General features: G+C 35.5%; 1 protein-coding gene across 18 annotated transcripts in view; it reads right to left on the bottom strand.

Moving 5' to 3' along the window:
• LOC138310935 (tensin-3-like) overlaps positions 1–23595 on the bottom strand; it is a 329375-nt gene that overhangs the window by 186177 nt on the left and 119603 nt on the right. Inside the window, exon 1 of one of the 18 annotated variants that reach the window (XM_069252285.1) lies at positions 22771–22842. The exons of 16 other annotated variants lie outside the window; for them this stretch is intronic. In XM_069252285.1, the coding sequence (XP_069108386.1) occupies positions 22771–22827 (57 nt within the window). In that variant the 5' untranslated portion in view covers positions 22828–22842. Of the gene's footprint in view, positions 1–3273; positions 3650–22770; positions 22843–23595 lie in introns of those variants that run through there. One more of the 18 variants, XM_069252286.1, reaches the window with a different exon arrangement.

The following is a 23595-nucleotide window of genomic DNA, read 5'->3' as shown; positions in this document are numbered from 1 at the left end:
AAGATTTCTAAAGATTAAGAAATCGCATATTTGTATGTTACATTGAAAGAATGTGTTTATTTGAATAATTAGTTTATAAGTTTGCTAAAAATCCATTTCTCGAGTCTGTAACATATTTAAATGATAAGTCATTTTATATTTTTGCAGCAATGTTTGCTTTGGGTAAGAATGTTGCTCTTAAAATGTTAAAAGTACAAACTGCAAAATAGACATACACTGAAATTTTACTCAATTCTAACCTTTGCTAGTAGACTGCGAAATAAATCTTTGAATTATCAACATTTCTCATCTGATGTGAATTACTATCCAGAAACATGATATCATATAAGCAATCTGAATTCTGAGAAATTTCATTCCAATTGTGTTACTCTTGGTTTGAACAATAAACGATCAAAGTGTGATCCAGTTCATTAACCTTTCATGACCTTTGTTGACCTTTGTTGAATATTGTCTATAGGATTCATGACACTTAAATATAATACATGTGTAAATAAACTATATTTATTTATAAATCGTAGCCAAACAAATATCAACTTTGGATGACCCAAATGAAAGTATCTGAGGGCGGTCTGGAAGGGGAGGTAACCTGACTATATGTATCTGATGGGACAGGTGAGGCTAAACTGCTGAAACTGGAAACTGTATTGAACTGGAAACTATTTCATGGATATATATTCAGTTTCATATAAGGAATCAAAATCTGGCTATCTTATTGAAGGTAATTAAGAGTAAGGACATGAACTACCAATCATTCAAAGAGGCTAAGCTTGCCTTTCCTTGCCTAAATCATAATGCTAGGTAGGAAAGATGCAAATGAAGTCTACTTTTAACTCATTCACCCCTGCAGACACATTTAGACTCTTCTAAATCAAAGACTAGACTAGTCCATAATAAACTTTCAGGGATGAACATTTAAGAACCCCAATGAGGGTGGTACCAAATTGGTATACCAATTATCAATTCTTCATGGTTGAGCTTTTAACCTTTTTTTCCTAGTTTGCCACCTCCCCCACCCCCAACACCCCACAATCCCCCTCATCTCCACCCCCTCTACCATCTTATCAGGTCTATCCTTATACATCCATCCCCACCCCTAAAATTTAGCCCTTAATTCCAACTTACATGACTGTCAGCTATGATTTAGCAGTTTGACATCTGTAATTTTTATGGCCCATTAAAATGAAAACTGAAAACAATCAGCAGGTTTTGATTATATCCAAGTCTTAAAAGCTAATGACCATATGTTTCATATATATTTCTACCACAACAGATTTCATGACTGGTCATTTACTGGTCACTTCCTGTATCCAGTAAGATACAGAGCAAAACTGGAATGTATCTAGTGGCCAAAGTGGTCAGCCAGTACAATGTTTATATAGGAACAAACTGACCAGTTATCTTTGAACCATATCCCACTACATGGTCAGCCCAAACTGACCAACTTAATCCCCTTCTTCAGCCATGGAGCCACAAATTCAATGGTCTGGACTGGACACTTGACCGGTTATCTAAAACTTTTTGAAAATGGACTTGACCATATGCTGGTTTCATTACAGAATAGGATAGGATACTGATTAGGGGCAGATATCATGTCGAAATTATCTCATAGCTCAAACGGGAGCTTCCGACATCAAAGAATGTGGAATGTTGTATTATACAATGGATATTTAAAGCTGCTCAATTTTAGAAGAATCCCCAACTTACATTTCGAGTTTGCTTGTTCCTTCTTCCTTTAAGAAGAATATCCATCGTATTTGGTTAACTTGGTTGTTGCTTCTTCGTTTTAAAAGTATACCAAACCCATGATTGTTCCTTGTATACCAAATCTACATTGTGTGTTTGAATATGCCTTCATCCTTTTAGAAGAACAATGTATGACCCACCTAGTTCATTCTTAAATTAAACCTTACACCAACTGACAATAAAGGACTGGAACTCGAAACTGGAGAGGAAAATTGTTGAGTGGTAAGATTGCCATTAGAGTTCAAACTAATGGGACTGTCCAAACTCTAGAAAGTCACTCCATTTCAGTACAACCTCTTCCTCAGTGACTGTCTGAGTATAGCAACCACCTGCATAATACGACCATTTTCCTGGCTTCCCAAACAAGCAATTTTGACACTGTTTGATCTTCCGATGATGAAAACCCAAGAGTCAAAGAAATAGTAGTCTTTATAGGCAGGTGGTCTTTATACACAGGTTGAATTGTATTGAAATTGGTCATTGGGGTTCCTAGAAAAAGTGTCTTATTAAACAGGTGGTCTTTATACAGAGGTGGTCGATAAGACAGGTTTCACTTTATTTTGTTGTGCTTTGATCACTATGACATCTCATTTACATAGACCTATTTTACCTGCCTTTCAATATTGGATATATCCCTTTAAACAGATCCCTACAGTACTGTTTATATATACAATTTAGTGGGTCCCACTTTGATTCCCTTGGCTCCTGGGGAGAGGGTCTTTAATCTACATCTATATCTCCCAGATAAAATCTCTCACCAACAAATATAGCTCCACTTCAGCGACTTAAATCTCAAAATCCTCTCTAAGCCAACCCAAGGAAGGCATTCACAGTTATATAACGTAGCTTCATATTCAAACAGGTGTCTGAAGTTTTAGTACCAAAGTAAAAATAACACACAGGATATAGATGTTCCTGTAGTAAAACTTTTACAAATGTAATCCTTTTTGAAACTTATGCCTAAAAGGGATGCATGGGGGGTGGGGCGGGGATGGGGGGGAGGGGGCTCACGAGGGGTGGGGAATGCATACATGTTTATGATCCAACACCAAGAACCTTTACAAAACTGCTCTCTTTGGATTTGATCTTCAAAATATTTCCATCAAAGGAAAGAAAATTATAAATATTTCAAACATCATTGATTTTAAAAAGTTGCTCTTTTTGGAAACTGATACTTTGAAAATCCTACTTGTAAAGATGTAAGGTGCCTCGATCCTTGCAACCCCCATGCTGTTTTTCTCATCAAATTCAATCATTTCAACCCCCTGCGCCCCCCCCTCCTCTTCCTTGCATGCTCCCCAAACATCTAATACCACTTGCAGACTAGAAGCCTTTAAAACCCCCAGCACACATCCCACCAGAGGCCATATTCTCTATGGCCTAGAGGAGCTATTTTGTTTACATATTTTTCTGCCCTATAAACACTGATAACTCCTAATACAAGTCGATAGCTACACAAATTACTTTGATAAGGGTAAACTGAAGTACGTTTATCTAAATATAAAATATTAGGTGTACATTTTATCTTACCTTTCTGCGCGAGTGCTTTCTCCAACCGCAGATGCATGGCATGTTCACAGTAAATATACTCCCAAAATGAAAATGTAAAAGCGAAAGTTTTGACACAGGGGTCAATCACTGGGGTCAAATCCGAAAAGTTCACCGCACCATTTTGTCTTTAATGCACAGCCCCAGTGAGGCTGGCAGCTCCACCAAAGCTCAGAGGGGTACTGGTCAAATTATAATTGGGCCTCCCACCAATATCAGTGGTCAAGTTGATTACAGCACCATGTTTACAAGTAATTACTTATCAGCTGTGGTCAGTACTGTCTGTAAATTCTTAGTGGTCAAATCTCAGTGGTCAGTGTGTGTAAATCTCTCAGTGGTCAACAAACACAGGAACTTGTTACATCACTGGTCAGTAGAAACTGGACAAGTGTCCTAAACAAATACACACAACATATCACAGGAGTCTTTAAATATCCTATAAATATACAAATCTCAAACATTGTACAAATTGCACTCAAGATTTAGCCTTAGAATACACAAATAAGTTCACCATCATTTGAACTTAATTTCTAAGTCCAGCTTTCAAATCTATACCTAAAGATACAAAGTCCGACTTTTACAAATAAAATTTAAATCCCTGGACAAAATGGACGTTGCATTGAGCCCCTATTAACACATGTCCAGCAAGATGAAAACTACATGTAATTATTACGCAATATAACAATAGATAATTTAGGTTCTAAAAACTGTAATTTAAAACTCCAGGTGGATTACGAATTGATACTTTCACAGATTATAGCTATTGGACGGCTATAGGACAATGGATTTGACCCCTAAAATAAGTCAAACTTGATAAAAATCAGCCCCTTCAGCTATACTGAACAATAAACCAGCTAGGGAATCCAATTTGATTTCAGAAGTATTATCAAAAGACAGGCAGGTAAACTTTAGTGAAAGTCAGGCAAAGCACTTGCTCTTCTTTTTATCTAATTTACAGGACAAAATTAAAACTAATAATATTCATAATATATATGACAGTTCAAATTTTTAGTACAACTGGTATGACCTTGAACTTCAGTGCAATGCTGACCTCATTTGACCTTGACCAAAAGGACACTGCTTGGATTAAGATTATAATCAATAAATTTTATCAATATTGATGCTATGGCAGTTCAAGCTTCGGGCTAAATTTCAATAAAATCTCTGAAATATTCAAAGCAAAACCTACCTATTAGAAATGTCTTCTTATAGCACACGAGGAACATTGTGAAATATGATATGGTTTTAATACCAAACTTTAAACTTAGCTCAGATGCAGATCCATGAATGAAATTAAAACCAACTGCTACAAGTCCTTGTAACCACACTACAGCTAGGCTTCACACATGTAACTTACAGCACACGCTCTTTAAAAATGAGAATCGTCACAACTTAACTTCCTCATCACAATGGAAACATATGACAATTGATCAGCATCACTATCATGTTTTATCCTTCTTGGAATATCCGATGATATGAAAAAAAAAATACGCGTAACTAATCCTCGACTTCTCACCAAGACTGATATATAAATTCCCACACACACGGAAACTTCACTGCGGTCCTACGCTATCCATAGTAGTCGTCAAGTGTTTAACACGATTCGGGTCCAATAAGTATAACATCTCTCGGTCCAATTAAGTGGAGAGCTTTTAATTACATACTCACATGACGTAACGCTGATTTTATATACATCCAAGTACTAGTGGTATATGTATCACAGTAGATATACATGCTTCAGGCCGGATCGACAGTGTATATATATATCGGCCAGGTCCAGATCAATAGTATAGGTATATGAGCTTTATAATCATTGTTTGTTTACATTCAGGTGTTGCAGTGGTCCGTGTTTCAATAATATATTGGATGAAATGGACATCAATCTATAGCCTTATAGCTAGAACACTTCGTGGAATAGAAACGTACAGAAGACTTGTTTAACTTTTAGAAATTTCATGAACATTTATATGTACAGATAATATCTACTGCAGCCTTATCAGATTGTTAGAAAAATTCATTAGCCATGTACTATTTGGGGGATACAAATTCTGCAGCAGACAAATCAGACTGATACATAGAAAAATCCATACTATTTGCTATTTTACCTTTAGTAATTTCTTTTATACACAGGTCGTCAGTTTAAACAGGTTCTAATAGTCACACATGTCTATTAAGACCATCACACAAGTGAGCCGAGGAAAAATAAACCTTCATGGCTAGGTGGACATTATACTGAAGTGCATTTATAAACAAGATGTCATTATACACAGGTGGTCGTAATATAGAGGTTGTCTGGCACAGAATTATGCTACTACAAAAACAAGGAGTCATTATCCACAGGTAGTTGTTATAATTGAAGTTATTTTATACTGAATTATGCTACTACAAAAGAAGAGTCCATTTTAGACAGGTGGTTGTTATACTGAGGTTCATTTGTACTTCAAATGCAAGGTGTCATTTTAGACAGGTGGTCATTATACTGAGTTCATTAATGCTTCAAATGCAAGAAGCCATTTTAGATAGATAGTAGATGTATTGAGTTTTTTGTGCTTCAAATACATGAAGTCATTTTAGACAGGTGGTCAACATATTGAGTTTTATTTGCACAGAATTGCTGTCTATTAGCAATACTACAGGAAGCAGAAAAGAGTCTCCAAAACGATCAGAAGCTATATTGAAAGACTGGACAGCAATTTCAATAATGTTTATATATTAATACAAATAAAATTTGGTTTGATAATTTTGTCTCTCTTGATTCTGGTTTTAAACAAGGGGGAGATAATCTAGTATTAAAATTCTGCAGAGAATGTCTTATCAATAACTAAGAGTCTGGTGACAACCATTAAACAAGTGGTCGTTTTAAACAGGCTTGAAATTAATCCTTTTTATACAGGTTGTTGTTTTATATTATATACCTGGGTAAATCTTGGTCTATAATTTAACAAGAGGCCCAGAGGGCCTGTATCGCTCACCTGGTTTGTAATGCCAAGTAATGTTCTGAATACAAGTTCATTGTTTCTTTTCTGAAGGAATTATAATATCATCCTCTAAATCCCCTATTGGGCCCCACCCCTCCTGCCCCCAGGGGGTCAGAGCCAAAATTTATACAAGTTCTGTTCCCCTTCCCCCAAGGATGTTTATGGCCAAGTTTGGTCACAAACCAAGCAAAAACTCTAGGACAAGTAGCGATTTATAGGATTTACCTCTATTTCCCCCATTGGACCCCACCTGTTCTGCCCCCGGGGGCCAGAGCCAAAATTTATACAAGTTCTGTTCCCCTTCCAAAAAGGATGTTTGTGGCCAAATTTGGTTACATTCCATGCAGAACTCTATGACTAGTAGCGATTTAAAGGATTTACCTCTATTTCCCCTATTGGGCCTGCCCCTCCTGCCCCCGGGGACCAGAGCCAAAATTTATACAATTTCTGTTCCCCTTCCCCCAAGGATGTTTGTGGCCAAATTTGGTTACATTCCATTCAGAACTCTATGACTAGTAGCGATTTAAAGGATTTATCTCTATTTCCCCTATTGGGCCCCGCCCCTCCTGCCCCCGGGGGACCAGAGCCAAAATTTATACAATTTCTGTTCCCCTTCCCCAAAGGATGTTTGTGGCCAAATTTGGTTACATTCCATTCAGAACTCTAGGACAAGTAGCATTTTAAAGGATTTACCTCTATTTCCCCTATTGGGCCCCGCCCCTCCTGCCCCCGGGGGGTCAGAGCCAAAATTCATACAAGTTCTGTTCCCCTTCCCCCAAGGATGTTTGTGGCCAAATTTGGTTACATTGCATTCAGAACTCTATGACTAGTAGCGATTTAAAGGATTTACCTCTATTTCCCCTATTGGGCCCGCCCCTCCTGCCCCCGGGGGACCAGAGCCAAAATTTATACAATTTCTGTTCCCCTTCCCCCAAGGATGTTTGTGGCCAAATTTGGTTACATTCCATTCAGAACTCTATGACTAGTAGCGATTTAAAGGATTTACCTCTATTTCCCCTATTGGGCCCCGCCCCTCTTGCCCCTGGGGGATCAGAGCCAAAATTTATACAAGTTCTGTTCCCCTTCCCCCAAGGATGTTTGTGGCTAATTTTGGTTACAATCCATGCAGAACTCTAGGACAAGTAGCGATTTATAGGATTTACCTCTATTTCCCCTATTGGGCCCGCCCCTCCTGCCCCCGGGGGGTCAGAGCCAAAATTTATACAAGTTCTGTTCCCCCTCCCTCAAGGATGCTTGTGGCCAAATTTGGTTACAATCCATGCAGAACTCTATGACTAGTAGCGATTTAAAGGAAATGTTGACGGACAGACGGACGACGGACGACGGACGCCGCGCCATGACATAAAAATTATTTGACCTTCGAGGAACTTAAGGAGTCATGTGCAAAGAAATAATCACAAATGCACTTCCGAGTAGACAAAAATCCTTCATTTACATTGGAACAATAGGACAGATTTAGCTGAAAGATCGGTCAAGAATTGTCAGTACCTAATCAAACCCTTGAATGTAATCTTGTCCTGATGTCATCAACAAACAAAGCCGATATTTGTCCTGATATTTGTCCGTTATCTTCCCTCTTCAGTAAGTCATGACGATGCGAGACTGTCGCGTATCCCGCCGAGTACGGCGACTCCAACATTATCTCCTATGGTGGACACACCTACTCTCAACACTCGGGATTTTACATTTAGTACGTACCGATTACAAACACTTCGGACACTTCATATTTACAAGTGTCGTCCCTCTTACAGTAAATATTATCAGAACATGATATCATATTCTCTAGACTTCAAAAATTTGTATCAAAACCCCAAAAGTATACTGAATGATTTAGCGAGCTGCTGAAACTCACCGAATAATTTATCTAGATTAATAGAGGAACAATATTCAAAGAAATAATCAATTGAGAAACAGAATTCAATGAAATCAATTTACAATTTATTTACCTTTAAAGGCTCAAGTATCAGAAAACTGTTTTAAAGTTTTTGTTAAAAATCCAATCATATGCAGATTACATAACTTTTTGTAACATCTTCCGTGATTGGCTAATGAAGTCATAACTGAAGACATTTTAGACTTGTTTAAGACTTTTCCATGATTTTATCCATATAATTAAAGGGCCTGTACAATCAAGAGTTGTATTTTAGCTTGTAATAAATCAATCAAATAATTTAACGATCATTATTATAGTTAATCATGCATAGTTTCAAGTTTACACTTATAGCAACGAGTCAAAAACTTAAATTATAACTACCAGTTCAATTTTAATTGCACAGTTTGTTAATTTTTAATTGGTAAACTGTTCAACCAATATAATTACATTTGTGGTTACTGTGACATATTCATATCATCTGCTGAGAGATTGTTTAGCGTTTATCAGAAATCGGTTATCTATGAAAAATGTGTGGAGATATCAGTACTAGAATGTCGTCAATGTTTGCCGATGTTTATCGTACTAATATGGTCACGCTTCCTGTACGAGGGCGTGGATCAATCTCTAATCGTAGACAAACATAACAACTGAAATCTGACGTCCTCACGTTGGGTGTACCACAAACCAGGAAATCTTGAAAGTATGGTTTCTAATATCTTTATTAAACTTCTTTTTTATACATATATATATGGATATTCAATATTTGCATATTTAAAAATTTAGTTAAGATAGTACTTATGTAAAATTTTAATTATATTTCTACCCATTTAAATATTATTTTATGTAATGACATCATTCCAATAATATACAATGAAGTTTACTTGCTATCAACAAGTTAATTTCACATGTTTAAATTTTGATACATATCATTTGCGTGTTAAATTACATTGATCTTACATAGTTTTTCAAGTAATATTAACATAATGATAGTTCTACACCAAATTTAAATGAATAAATTTTTATCAAAGATTCATTAATAAACCCCTTAGATTTAATAATGGACTGTTCTGACCTCAGAATTGGAAGGGTTCAAATATTTTTCAGGGGTAAATTAGGTACTTATATTAGACTCTTCACTTTTACTTATTTTTTCAAACAAAGGGGAATAACTGCTGTACATGTATGTAAAATATAGGTAAATCGCCTACTACTAAAGCTCATGAAGATACTATAATCCAAAGCCGTCTATAAATATAGAGTAATAAACTTCTTTGTTAACCCAGTATAATTTCTATTTTAGGAATATAGATCTTTGCATAACATTGATTGATTTTCCATATGGAGCTAACACTTTTATTGACAAATATATTTTCCTTTACTTTCTGGAATCATCAATAAATTTCACAGCTATAGCAGAAAAGATCAAACAAAAACTAACCATCAAAGAAAATTCACCACCACAAACTGTTTGATCATTTCCAGAGTATGTTTTATCTACATTGCTAGGATATAAATCATAAATGAAAAAAAAAGTCAGTTAAAGAGTTAAAAATCAATCCGCATGCAAAACTTTAAGCCTTCCGTTGAAAGAATATATCTGCATGTCCTAAGATGGGGTCTTATGTAAGGCATGGTGCCTATATTGCCAAGATATATATAAGGCTTAACTATTAAACTACAATGGCCTGTTTTCACAGTATTTTTTTTGGGGGGTGGGGTGGGGTTGGGGTATCAACTTGACTCAAAATATGGAAAAATAGAGCTAATGCTTGGAATAAGACTTCATTAATATCTAAATTGTGCATTTTGACAGACAAAGTTAATTATACAAAGCATTTTGCAGCCATTGCAAAGGGATTATGACAGCTAGGGCATGGAGCTTTTTTTGTGTTACCAAATAATGCATGGGCATATATTACTAGGCATAGCAGGCAAAAAAAAAAACATCAATGAACATCTTCAAGAAGCTGCAAGAAAATAAATGTACTAGTGAGGGTACTATGATATATATTGTTTAAAGCTTAAATGAACTGGAACGCACATGTATAATTTATGCAACACAAAGAAGTGGTGGCTTGGTATACAGGGGCTGTGACTGCATGGGCAAGCATGTCAAAAACCATTAAGAATTCTGTGTCGTGGGTGGGCTTGTTAGTATAGGAATGAGTTTGGATACAATTCAAACATTTAAGTGAGCTCTTCTTCATATAATTTCGTCAAAATGTCAAGGATTTACTCTCTGTACAATACAGCCTTGTGTCAAATAAACATCATCGCAGGTCAAGCGCCATATCCACTTCAAGGTCATTCAAAGGTCAAATTGGGGTCATTAAAATCACATTCCCTTCTTTTAAATCAAAACCTTTCTGGCTCTTTCAAATCATTAACCATAGCATTCAACCCTGCTTTGACTCTTGTAAAATACCAATTTAAATATTTAATAATGCCTTTTACTAATATGCTTTATCTGAAGGTCAATTTGTTTCCAAAGGTCGATCGTTACAAATGCTTCTGATATACATTTACATTATTATGCATTAAATCTGATAGAACATGGAATAATTACCCTCCATATCAGAAAATCACAATAATTTTTTTGATTGATATGGGTTTTTCTTTCCATTCAGTAATAATTTCTGCTAGACTACATTCCAACAGTGAATAGATAGAGGTAATTGTCCTAGATCACAATTGTCCTAGATCACAAGAGTATTTCATTCATGGATCTGTTTGGCCTTGGTCGGTACAAATACCGCCACAATCTCTCACAAGACGAAGTTCTTCACTATGAAAAGTCAGGGAGGTCTCGATGATCATTGTTGATTGCTTGACAAACTCATTCATGGTCATATTAGTAAACTCTCATGGCCAAGATAAAGACTTTCACAAGTCATCTGAGGTAGTCAAATCCTTAGTATCATATGTCAAACTCATGATCATTTTAATGCACAGAAAATGTGTACTTATTTTTTCTTTAAAATACATTTGGATTTTTATAAACTGAAACATCGTCAATATCATACAGATTTTATTATACATTCAAATAAAACTTTAATAGAGCACTTAGAATATCACAACAAAGATATCATTAAAGGTACAAATAAATTAATCTACCTAAAATTATTTTCAATTAATTATCTTCCTTGATGGCTCAGAAGCAAATTAAGGTGCAAGAAATCAAATTAAGAGGGGAATTCAATGTAGCTAAATCTGGTCTTTTCAAAGACGGTGACGTAAATTTCACAGAGCCATTGTTTGTTGAGGATGGGATGTTTTTTTGGCAATCACTTCAATGTTTGCTGCACCTAACGTCCCCCCCTTTTGCAATTAAGTCATTCACCCCTGAAGACACATTTGGACTCTTCTAGTTCAAGGACAGGAACAGTCCATTATTGAATTCAAGGGGTGAACAGGGTAATGATGCTGAACATTGTCATGTGCATGTTTTTTTATTACAAGCAATTAGCAAAACCATGATTAAAAAGGAAAAACAAATAAAGTTCTTGTCTGCGTATGCTAATCAGTCATGCAGAACTAATTAAGGAAATTCACATCCACGCTTCACTGGTTTTATAGCAACAGTATCCATTGGACATTCGCTGGAAATCGTCAGGAAGATCTAATCCCTGCAATAAACCTTGGTACTGACGCCGTGACAAAGACTTCGCAGCACAATGGATATTCATATCGTTTTTTACCTGACATTCATACACTCAGCAACAATTTCATTGGCTGTGATGCAGTTGACATGGAAACCTTTCATGCAACATTACAAAAGATTTTCTGATAATTTCCTTAACATGATGCCGCGAGACTCAATAACTCTCCCAGTTCCTATTTCACAAATCATTACAGCTTTGGGCAGCTTAACTCATCATGGTTATATTGATTCATTATTTATGAGCTCAAGTGGGCTCCGAAATTTCTCCGATGATAACGCAATAATGATCTAATGTCGAAATAAAACCATCACTATTTCGTTGTCCATTGATTTCCTTTGACGGCCCGAGGTTTTACAATGGTCAATTTGATTTCTGGGAAATAAGTCCTCATCATCAACAACGATTTTATCCTCGAGTAGAACTCTATACAGCTTATCAATACCTAACCATATTTAATCAAACCGATAATGTTTCTTCTGTATCAAAACTACATTAGTTTATTATTATTAATGTAAGATTCATATAGACTAAGAAATCTTGTGGAATCCCATCTGCCGATGTCCGTCATACGATGGCACCATGGCTTAGTGGTTAAAGTGTATGTCGTATATACTAGTCCTTATAATAATACCGCTGATTAAGTACGTCAAGTTTTGCCTGGAGCATTTAACCAAATTCCAATACTAGATTGTCTCCCCTGAATTTGAAACTTAGAATAAGACGTCTGCATTATTTCTATACCTATTTTCGGTTGACACTCTACCAATTGAACTTAAGAAAATCCCCCCTAGTGCAAAGCAAATTTGTGACCATGCAGCATTACACAAAACCATGACAAAGGAGTGCTAATTATGGCGAATACGACGATTGCTTTTCACTATTGATATATTTTTATAACTTTCAGCTATAGACATCCCAATTCTAGAAGCGTCATCTAAACCAGCAAATAATACGTTTCTGGTTTTATGTAGAAAGCCACAATTTTCTCCTAAAAAATCTGGTTTGTTAGTTTGTTGCCATGGCAACTGTAAAAGAAATACAATACAATGATAAAAGTATAATATTAATCACAGATTACGGGTCAGTTGTCCAGCCATGTTGTTGGTGTGTTACCGTGGAAACACAGCAGCTGGAACTCTCCGATTGATTCCTGACTCCCATAACAATGCCGGAATCATGTGGAGTTTGTTTTTTATGCGATTCATCATACAGGAGGAATAATGTCAGGGAGGGAACGATTTTTAATTTTTATAACCATACATAGTCCATTAAATAAGGGAGGGGGTGGTGAAGGATGTTTTATGATTTTCATTATGACTGTGGGTCGATATGATAGGGGATGGGTAGGGGGGGGGGGGGGAAAGGGCTTATATATCACATCACATGGATTATATGGAACCTGGAACGGTGGGGGGGGGGGGCACTATTCTATTATCTTTATTTAGAGGGGGGGAATGTTTTATTATTTTCATATTGTTTGATAATAAATATGAAGATGATAATATCATAAAGCCTAAATTCTGATACAATTTATGAATCACAGATCCTAGAAATTGGCCCTCTCTTTGCATGGGCTCCCTATAATTATACCTGCAAGTCAAACCTGCCTAAGTGACCACCTCTGTATTTAGACCACCTGCTTAATAAGACCACTTCAATACCTGACCTGTGTATAAAGACCACCTGGCTATAAAGATCATTAGTTTTTTCCTTGGGGTAGTCTTTATAGATAGGTTTGCATTTTCAATCTGCATTTGAAGTAAATTCTAGGTAGGTGGAGTTCCGAGACCTCAAAAAGGGTAGGGCTGGGAGAAAGCATTGAGTAGAGTTCAGTACATATACACAAAAATGGATAATAATTGATCTCCATACATCAATGTTTTTTTCAGAACAAAGTTGCAAACAACAGAATTGGAAAATATGGAGAGGGTTTGTTATCAGATTGGACCCTAATTATAGAGACCTTGATTAAAAGGGGATGGGGCTTATTTCTGAGATTGGGCTTATTGCTGGTGAATTACGGTATTGCACTCAAAATTGTATATCAATACTACTAGATAATTACCGTACTCGATCCAATAAGCGCCCAGGGCGTTTAAAAAATGGAAAAGGTGCTAATAAGAATTAATTATTGCAAATCTATACAGTTATGTGTAGTTTTGGTCTCTCTTTATGCGTGGGCAATTGAAATCGAGGCCTCAAAAAGGGGGAGGGGCGTTTATAGGGACATGGTCGCTAATTGGGTCGAATATGGTAAGTCAGTAACAGGTTGTCTGTTTCCAAGAATGAAAGAACACACACGTTCAATAAAAGGCGCAAATGGCCTGATGAATAATTCAAATATAGATTCTTTTATAAATAAAACATAATATTTTTTGTCTCTTTTTTGAAAAAAATGTTTAAGACCTTAATTCTACTTAAAGCTGTATGTTGTACAGAAAATGTCAATTTCCATTCTATTCAAGTTACAATTAAAATCTCGAGCTCTTACAATAATATATATAACATTACCTGGTAGTAACATTCAGAAACATGCATTGAATAACATGGAGATTGAATTCATAACAGGCAGATGCGAAGTAGAATGGTAATAAGGAAGGAGAAAATGTAGCAACCTGATGGGACTCGAACCCAAGACCTCCCAACACTAGACATTCGCTCTACTATTGAACTACCTGGTCGTCAGTGTTCAATCAACACATTCCAATCCCGCTACAGAATAACATCTATCTATCTGGCCCTACCTGTTTGTTTACCTGTAGTTTTATGTTGATATATATATAGATAATCCGATAGTATTGATACTCGTAACCTTGCGTAATTAATCTTTGTAAACTTTTATCGTCTACCTGTACAAGGTGTGACATGTGTCGCTGGGGCTAAGTAGGGCAACAGCTACAGGTGAAAGGTGAGACGACTTACCTGTTAACGAGATTAGGGGATTTGGGATGTCAAAGTTTGTCGAAGCTAAGACTTTGTTTAAGATGAATACATATAAACAGAACATCACAAATTTATCTGAAGGAGCCAATATCATGTGATCACTAACCAAAATTTGGTCTCCAACTTAAAAAGCCATGGAATTGAATATACATTCTAATTTCATTAAAGGGCAATAACTCCAAAAACTGTTTTATCATAAAATCTTTTCTATATGTACTTAGGGATATTCTTTCAAAGTATGATATTCTTAACATGTAAAAAAAAAAATGTTGTGGCCAATCTTACCACTCAAATGTAGCTAATTTTGGGCAAAGATAAAAATTCATAAGAAGTATTATTTTAAGAAAATCATAAGAGGGACAATTTTGTTGATTTAAACAATCCTGTATTACGTCAATAATTTTAACAAATCGTTGAATGACAAATGGGAGCATGCACACATAAAAACAAAAAAAGTTCCTTATCAAAGTTTGTTGGATGCAGGAAAACGTAGTCAAGCTAGATTAACAATATATGTTTCATCACCGTTCCCTTTGCTGAGCATGAAACAGCCGAGTTAACCTATCGTCTCTTCCTTCCTCGCTATTATTACTCAGTCGAGCGTTTCCAGTTTAATATCGCTTTGTTAGTCTTCCACCTAAACACAATGATCGAGATATTGATATCGGAACTCTTTTGTTATCAGCGGAGATAAAAGGCACCCTCCCCCATTAACTATGAAGCAGGGCATAAAGTATTCATGATAATTTGGTAATATCTGTCAGCTCCCGTGTTTACACGATGCCCAGATAATATAAAGATACGCATTCCTGTTAAATATTCAGAAAAAGATAATTTTATGTTTCACACCTGCGTTCTCTTTACAATCAGATCTACTGGTCATCTCTGTAATAAACTGGACATTAGGTTATTGGTCCTAACACCGGGGAAATAAAAACTGACCACAAAAATCTCATATCACAGATCAAAAACATTAAAAGTTCATACTCTGTAGAAATATATTAAATAAACCCTGTGGTTCAATAGTTTAGCTTTCTATATAACATGATGCACATATATATTGCATAAAAATGTAACTGCAATATGCAACTATAGATAACATATTACTACATTAACACAGCATATAAAATTATGCTGCACTCTCCAACAATCGTAAACTTACATGCATAAATAGGGCTATGAATAATTTCACTGGAAATGACTGCAAGACCTAATGCCTCTCTTCACTATAATTATGAAATTAGGATTGGGGCATGATGGAAATGATGGAATGAAACAGACCAAAGTATATTCCCCTTCCCCCAGGACCCCCCCCCCCCAAACCCCCACCCCTCACCCTCATTAGATGTGCTATATATAGATGCTACAAGCTCCATCTCATTCTTTCTAATTTTATTCTTACGTTTACATTATCAACTAGATTGAGAAATCAAGCATTCAAGAAAACAACAAAATTTGCATAACATTTCTAAACAAAAATATAATTCAGAACTGATCAATGAAATTGACACTGTTAGCCGCCACTTTGGAATTAAAAACGTACATTTCATGACAATGTTGATGAAACCTGCCATTTTCTAACAAGATGTCGCCGTTAGATAATTTATCATGCACAATCTAAACACTAGCGCTATTACTCAGGATGTGCTGACGAGAAAAACAATTCACGCAGTAATGGTATTGCACAATTCACACGGACCAAACGAGATCAATGACATCACGCCATGTTCAATAATTTATCGTGCGAGTACTATCTTCTCGAGGGGCAATCGAGCATGATGGAATTTCAGACCTGCTGCTTCCTAAATGATCAATATAACCTTGCTGAAGTAAACAGACAATACTAGTCATTGGTACCTAAGTTTATTTGAACGCCATGTAATAATGTACAGTTAACTTAAGTAATCTATTGATTGACTCAAGACCTACAAATATTGGCGTTCACGGTGATATGAATGCCATGTCTATATATATAATAGTATGGTAATATTCTCAACCTTTTATAGTTATAGAAATTAACTCACACTTCCCGCTATCATGTCTATAATTGCTAACATTATTACTCTTGAAGATGTTTAATTAATAATAATAATTACCATGAGTACAGACAAACATATACGAGAATCTAGTAAATGAATATCAATTAATTTTGTAGAATTAATCTGATGTAGTGCAATCGCTAAATTAGCCACAAGCTAGTGTAATATTCTATTTATCACATAACAATAGTATTTATGGAAATATAGACAATGTTTCATTCTATAAGAGTGGCGAATCAGGCTTAGATTTGACATTTCTGTCTACCGAGACAATCATGTGACGTCATATTTTGTTAATTATGACATATACCTCATTAATACTTAGCGATGTCACAATAGTACACTATTGTGACATCACTATGATATTTATGACATAGCTGAATAGCCCTATACAGTAATATGTGATAAAGCCAGACTTTTCAAAAATTTTAAACATTCTTTAAAGAAGAAAACACATGGATGCAGTTAAATAAATTAAACATCCTCACCTACCTTAAAGATAAACACTCTATTTTCATGATGTGTAAATCCAGATTTGAAACAATTTTGGAACATGGTTAGTCTAAAAGTTGATGTAGATATAAAGTAAATCCATTAGCGCGATTGAGGCATAACATGGATGTTATCATGCTATGACATCCGTTCACTGTTATCACATCCTGTAAAAGTATTCGTCACCGAAATTATTACATCGTGTTCAACACCTATTTTATTACGTCGGAAGACTGAATTAAAATTTCTTCACCCATGGTTCACTGAACAGTTCATTTGAGCACATTCCAAAAGTTTGGAGCCACTGTATACATTGTTCCAAATGGCATTGTCACGCTTGGCTTGGCAGTAGACATAAATATAAACCTATTGTCATTATAAACAGCATTATAAATACAATTTGTACAAGTGTTTATAAATATTTATCTACGAGTATTAACCTGGTATAAGATTAAAGGAATAAAAAAATTAATTTTGTTTTAAAATCCTTGACAGTTCTATATTGCAGAAGGTCAATAAGCGGGTCAAATGCATGATTTTTAATTAGGTTAAACTTGAATAATGAGATGCAATAAAAAATAAGTTATGTTTTCCCGTCATATTTTTTGCTTCATTAATCTGAATTAGATGAGAAATAAACTTTACGGTATATGAAATATACACCTTAATTTCAGCATGAATAATTTATTTCACCATGCAGCTATAATGAAGTTGTTTAAAATTTAATCAAAAAATTAAATATTAGTCTAATTTAAATTAGAAAAAAAAAATCAATTACATAGATTATATAAGGTATAACTACTAGCCCTCTATCTCTGGGCATTAAGTTAAAAATTAACATGAGACGGCTGCCAGGTGATGGCACCAGTAGGTTGGTGGTTTTTTCCCAGGTACTCCGACTTTCCTCAACACCTCTATACATGGCATATTAAATAACCCTGACTGTTATTTGGGCAGAAAACAATCTAAACCAATTAACAAAACTGTGCAGGTCTCAAATAAATTTCAGCCTTAAGTATATCATGTGACTTCATGTGACTTCCATTATTCATATTAATAAAAATTACCACAAATTCAGAATACCAAGCAATAGTTGAATAAACCAATTAACAAAACTGTGCAGTCTTAACTATCAGCCATATAAGTTATGTGATCTTTACTTATATATTTGTAAAAAATTACCAAAATTTTAGAATATGCAACTGCTGTGTTGATTGGGTGCTGATTCAACGCCACGTAACCGGATTGATAGGATCACACACCGTTTGGGGTCGGAGGTTAACTGTTTGTCGTTGAACTCGACATATGTGATGTTTATCTTAGACAAACAGCTACAATACCACCTGTCAACACCAAATTTGATGTGCGCTTGAACTCGACTATAATCGGAGGATCAATGTTCATAAAATGTGCCCGATTGGCTTTTGGTAATCGTAAAGGTATGTAGGGTTTTATTGTGACAACACGATTGGGTACAAAACGAGACGCTTTAAAGAAAAGGAGCACACACCCGACCAACGACCAACGAAAGAATAAAATGTTTTACAATGAAATTCTGTGCTGCGTTTTTAAACAACGGTTGAGACAAGATCTGCTTCAGACAATGAGAGGGTCAACCTTATACAGCATAGGTGTAGTGTATCAAATATCAAGTGTGGTGTGGGGCCAGAGTGGCCGAGTGGTTAAGATGTCCCAACATATTACTACAAGCCCTCCATCTCTGGTACACGAGTTTGAATCCCATGCGTAGCAGTTGCCAGGTACTGACCACTGGTTGGTGGTTTTTCTCTGGGAACTCTGGTTTTCCTCCTCTGACAAACCTTGTCCATATATGGCCCTGGCTGTTGATAGGATATAAAACTAAACAACCCAAGTATAGTGTGAAGGCCCTAAGCAAAGTAACATTGGAGAAGAGAAAATGTGGCAGCAAGAACGGGACTCGAACCCAGAACCTCCAAACACTAGATGGGTATATGTTCTACAGATTTAGCTACCTGGTCCCTGATGACCAATCCAGACCAGTCTCCCCACATTTCATACAGAATTAACCTATGACTGACTCACATCAAATGATCTTTGTTTTTTGACATTGACCCTATTTGCTCTTTAACGCTCGGGAATTTCACCTCAGGAAAACTTGATCCAGAGAAAGTTGACAGCTCTAGTTACATTCTTACACTTCTAATACACTCATTTTTATTTAAATAATCCAATGTACCCATGAAGTCACACTCATCATTGTTTCACAGAGTGACATCTACATCTATTTTGAAAATCTAGCAACGAATGAGGGATTCAGAATTAGAGACCCAGAAGGACTATGATTGACCCAACCCCCAACTGACCCCTCCACCCACAAGCTTTACACTAGAGTTTCATACAAGGGCAATGTTTGTCATTTGACAACAAATCTCGTATTTAACAACAGTAACATTGTAACATAGAGACGAGAATTATCAGGGTTCAACCCATGACCATGGAACACAGGCTAGCTAATTATGTCCTTTACCAAATGAGTTAGCTAGCTCTCTTGTCACCGATGACTGATCCAGTCCAATTCTGCTACACATAACTAAATACTGTCAAGAAACAAAGGCGTAGGTGGATTCTTAAGTTGAATGAAGCACTAAATACCCAATACTTAACTCATTTCTCGACTATAGACATGCAGGTAAGAAATCCTCGTTAGGTACAGGTAGATGGTCACTTTGAACTTGTTGACAAACCAAACTACTAAGGCCGAGTATATTACCATGGTAAAACTGTGTCAATATTGACTCGAAGAATTTAAACGTCCTCAAGAAACTGTAACCCGAAAACATCTGTCCAAGATTACCTCCGTTATCAAAATATTGAATTATAATACAATAATCCATTAAAGAAAGCGTGTGTACTATCTAGAAAGGTGCTAATGCATTACGTGTTTTTGGAAAATCTTTGGAGATTGCGGATCACAGTTGTTTTGCTAGTGGATTATTCATTCCCGAAGTTTAATTATTGTAACTTGTTTGTGACACTAGTGAATTTATTTACCGCACGTATTCGGCCCAATACGTGCCCACATTCCTGTAAGTGCCCCTCCCCTTTTTCAGACTTTAATTTCACTTACTTTGAATTAAATACAGACTGAAAATATGAAAACTTTGTTGGTTTTCTTACTAATTTCTATTGAAAATTGATTTATGGCTTACTTTGTAGCATACTTTCATGAAAGGCAAGTCCGAATTTGTTTCTATTCAGCGCCCCTTGAGTTGCTCCAATTTTTTAAGTGTACTTATTGGGTCGACTGCGGTAAGTGACAAAGAATGATTCATTTTTATAAATAATAAATGTATATAATAATTAGAATTCCAAATTAATTATAAGAATCAATAATATGGGGATGGGATGTCGCAGGTATATTGGCTTAAGTTCGAGGCCGTAGGGCACAAGTCAATAATTATCAAAATTGTTTCTAGAAATTTAAATTAGAAATGGAAATTGTCATAGTTAATACAATTTGGTCTCCTTAATTTTAGTACTTTAGGAGTAGAAGTACTCTGTATTTGTCCTGAAGAAGCCCACAGTAAGGGCTAGATCGTCCACAGAATAAATTTAAGAACCATTGAGGTCTCTTTGCCTGTTGTGATTATTTCTGTAATTTTATTTCTAGAAATATATCCATCAAATTTATGTAGGATGGCCGGAGTTGGAGAGGATGGAGCAGGATATGACAGATATGCATGGTTTGCACCCCTGAAGGCACATTTGAACTTTTCTAAATAAAAGAGTAGCAGAGTTCATTATAAATTTTCGGGGGGGGTGAATAAGTAAAATTTTCAGGGTCAATAAGTTCAATTTTCAGGGTCAATAAGTTAAGGCTATGATATATTCCTCTTCACCATTGGTCTCTCATTTCAAAGCAGAAAAGGTTTAAAATCATATAATTGTCTTGAAATAAGAAACTATAAAAGGTTAATGGACAAGGGAATTGTTTAAAAGCTCGGGGTCTTCAATTTTGGGATAAAGCATGATCGAAAAATTTGATAACTTTAAAAGCAACGAGACCTTGATATGACGGCCACATATGAAAGAATTAGTAGAAATCCACCAGTCCTAATTTATAGAAACGCTCTCAGACAATTAATGATAAACAAAACGTAATCGTAGGATGAGCACGATTTTCCAAGTCACTAAAACGCTTTCTTCTGTCAGTGATATTCAGTACTGGTCAGAGCGAGCGTGTATACATCACTTTAATATTTTCATTGAACTGAATATTTATGACCTATTTTATATTTCGTTAATGTCCTATATGGTTGTAAGTCTTGAGTGACATTTACAACTTTTTTATCTTTATTTCGGCTATATCAAGTTCCAAGTCTCCGTTTTGTACCATTCAGATGTGACATACATGTATAAGGATCTGTTGTTAAACGAAAAATAATATTCATTCACCGAAAATATTTATTCATTCAACTTTTGATATTCCTTATGTAATTATAATGGTTTTTCTCATATCACTGCAGTGCATGAAATGCTCCTCTGTCATAATATGATATACATCATTTTAACTGAGCGACATTATAAGTGAAGACAAAATGTCATTACTCTACCTAAAGTACATCTATATAAATATATGGATTTCTAATATGCAGTATTTATCCAAAATAGACCTACACTTTATTTGTGTAGGGCACAACATTAGTAATAATCTCAATTGTTTTTATTTATGAATATCCAAATTATCGGCTACTAAAGTCTGTCTTTAGAAAAAACACTGAAAATGCCTTTTGAAGGCACCTTCTTCCTATTGTTTGCATGAACATCTGAACTATGAATAAGTGTGTAAAATGGTCTTTGATAATATTTATGAATAAGTAATTGATTTTCTTCGAAAGTGGTGGAATATTTAAACACATTGAGGTTTTGGGGGAGTCTGCCTGGGGGGGTATGGGAGGGGGGGTTGTCCTTTAAAATAATAAATATGGTGAAAACTCTAATATCTATATCTTCATAGAGCACTTCCTGTTCTTCATCAACATGTTATATTTATAAATAAGCCATTTTTTTCCCTCAAAACTGGTGAAAGCTTTTGATACATATTGCTTTTGGAGAGGGTTCCATGGGGATGTGGGGAAGGACTGTCACCTCTTATAGTAAATATGGTATTTGTCCAAAGACCAAATCTTCATCATCATCAACACACACAGAACATTTTAATTTGCATCAGACAGCAGGAGATGTTTTAGGATTTCCCCTAAGAACACTTTAAACTTTCATTTCATGTCAGAAACATCTGAACACTGACTGTTAGATTCTCTCCCTACAATCCAATTCATTCAAGTGCTCGCTGAAATCTTAGCATTTTTACATCAATGATCGTAATAGCATTATACAAAGCTACAGCTTCAATCTATTGATTTTAAATGTCTGCGAGAGAGACTTAAGAAAAACACACCTGTAAAATTTTCACCTGCTGATTGACTTACCTTAATCTCTCCAGAAAGACAAGATAACGACTTCCTCATCTTTTTCCTTGGTGGCATTTTTAACAAAAAACTCCATGGCCTTCGAAGGGATTTTGGTGGCATTTTTATAAAATTTTGTTTCAAATTATCACACGATATTAAGGTAAATTCCACACAGATTTGTTGTTAAAATCCAAACTCATCACACCAGGTGAACTATGCTGGCCGCATAATTATGTTAATTTTTTCCTTTGAACTATCTCGTTGCTTTAAATGCTGGTAATGTATTGAAAACACACTAATTACATCCTTGATTTGCGGTGTTTACGAAACACATTAATCATTCCAAGAATTCGTGAAAGTAACAGTTTTATCCAGGAAGAATTATTTCACCAAAATAATCAATAAATCCACTGAGCAATCTCCATCCTTGAATTCTTCATAACATTAGAATTTAGAAAAATAACTTCATGCATCTATAATTACTTCCAATACATTATCCTCCAACATTCAAAGCACTTTAAAATATCAATAATTTTCAAGCAGTACCGTTTTCTTTAAAAAAAATAATATGATTGAAAAATATTTTAGAATATGAACATAGAAATTGTACAAAAATAGATAAATGTTTATCTAGCCCAAACTATTTTCCGGAATGAAGACATCAATTTAAAAATGATATTGACCTGATTTCTGATCGTGACAGCACCCCCCTGGTTTGACGACAAATGATGAATGGAAATGCGTAAACGATTTCACCACTATAGTGTGTATACCTATATAAGCTTATCTACCTATACAGCGCTAGTCATCCCTATCATTCACACATTAATGTCAATATTTGAT

The sequence above is a fragment of the Argopecten irradians genome, chromosome 16, assembly GCF_041381155.1.
Source record: "Argopecten irradians isolate NY chromosome 16, Ai_NY, whole genome shotgun sequence".
Classification (NCBI taxonomy): Eukaryota; Metazoa; Mollusca; class Bivalvia; order Pectinida; family Pectinidae; genus Argopecten; species Argopecten irradians.
The sequence above is the reverse complement of the archived record's forward strand: the minus strand, read 5'-3'. Positions and strand labels throughout refer to the sequence as shown.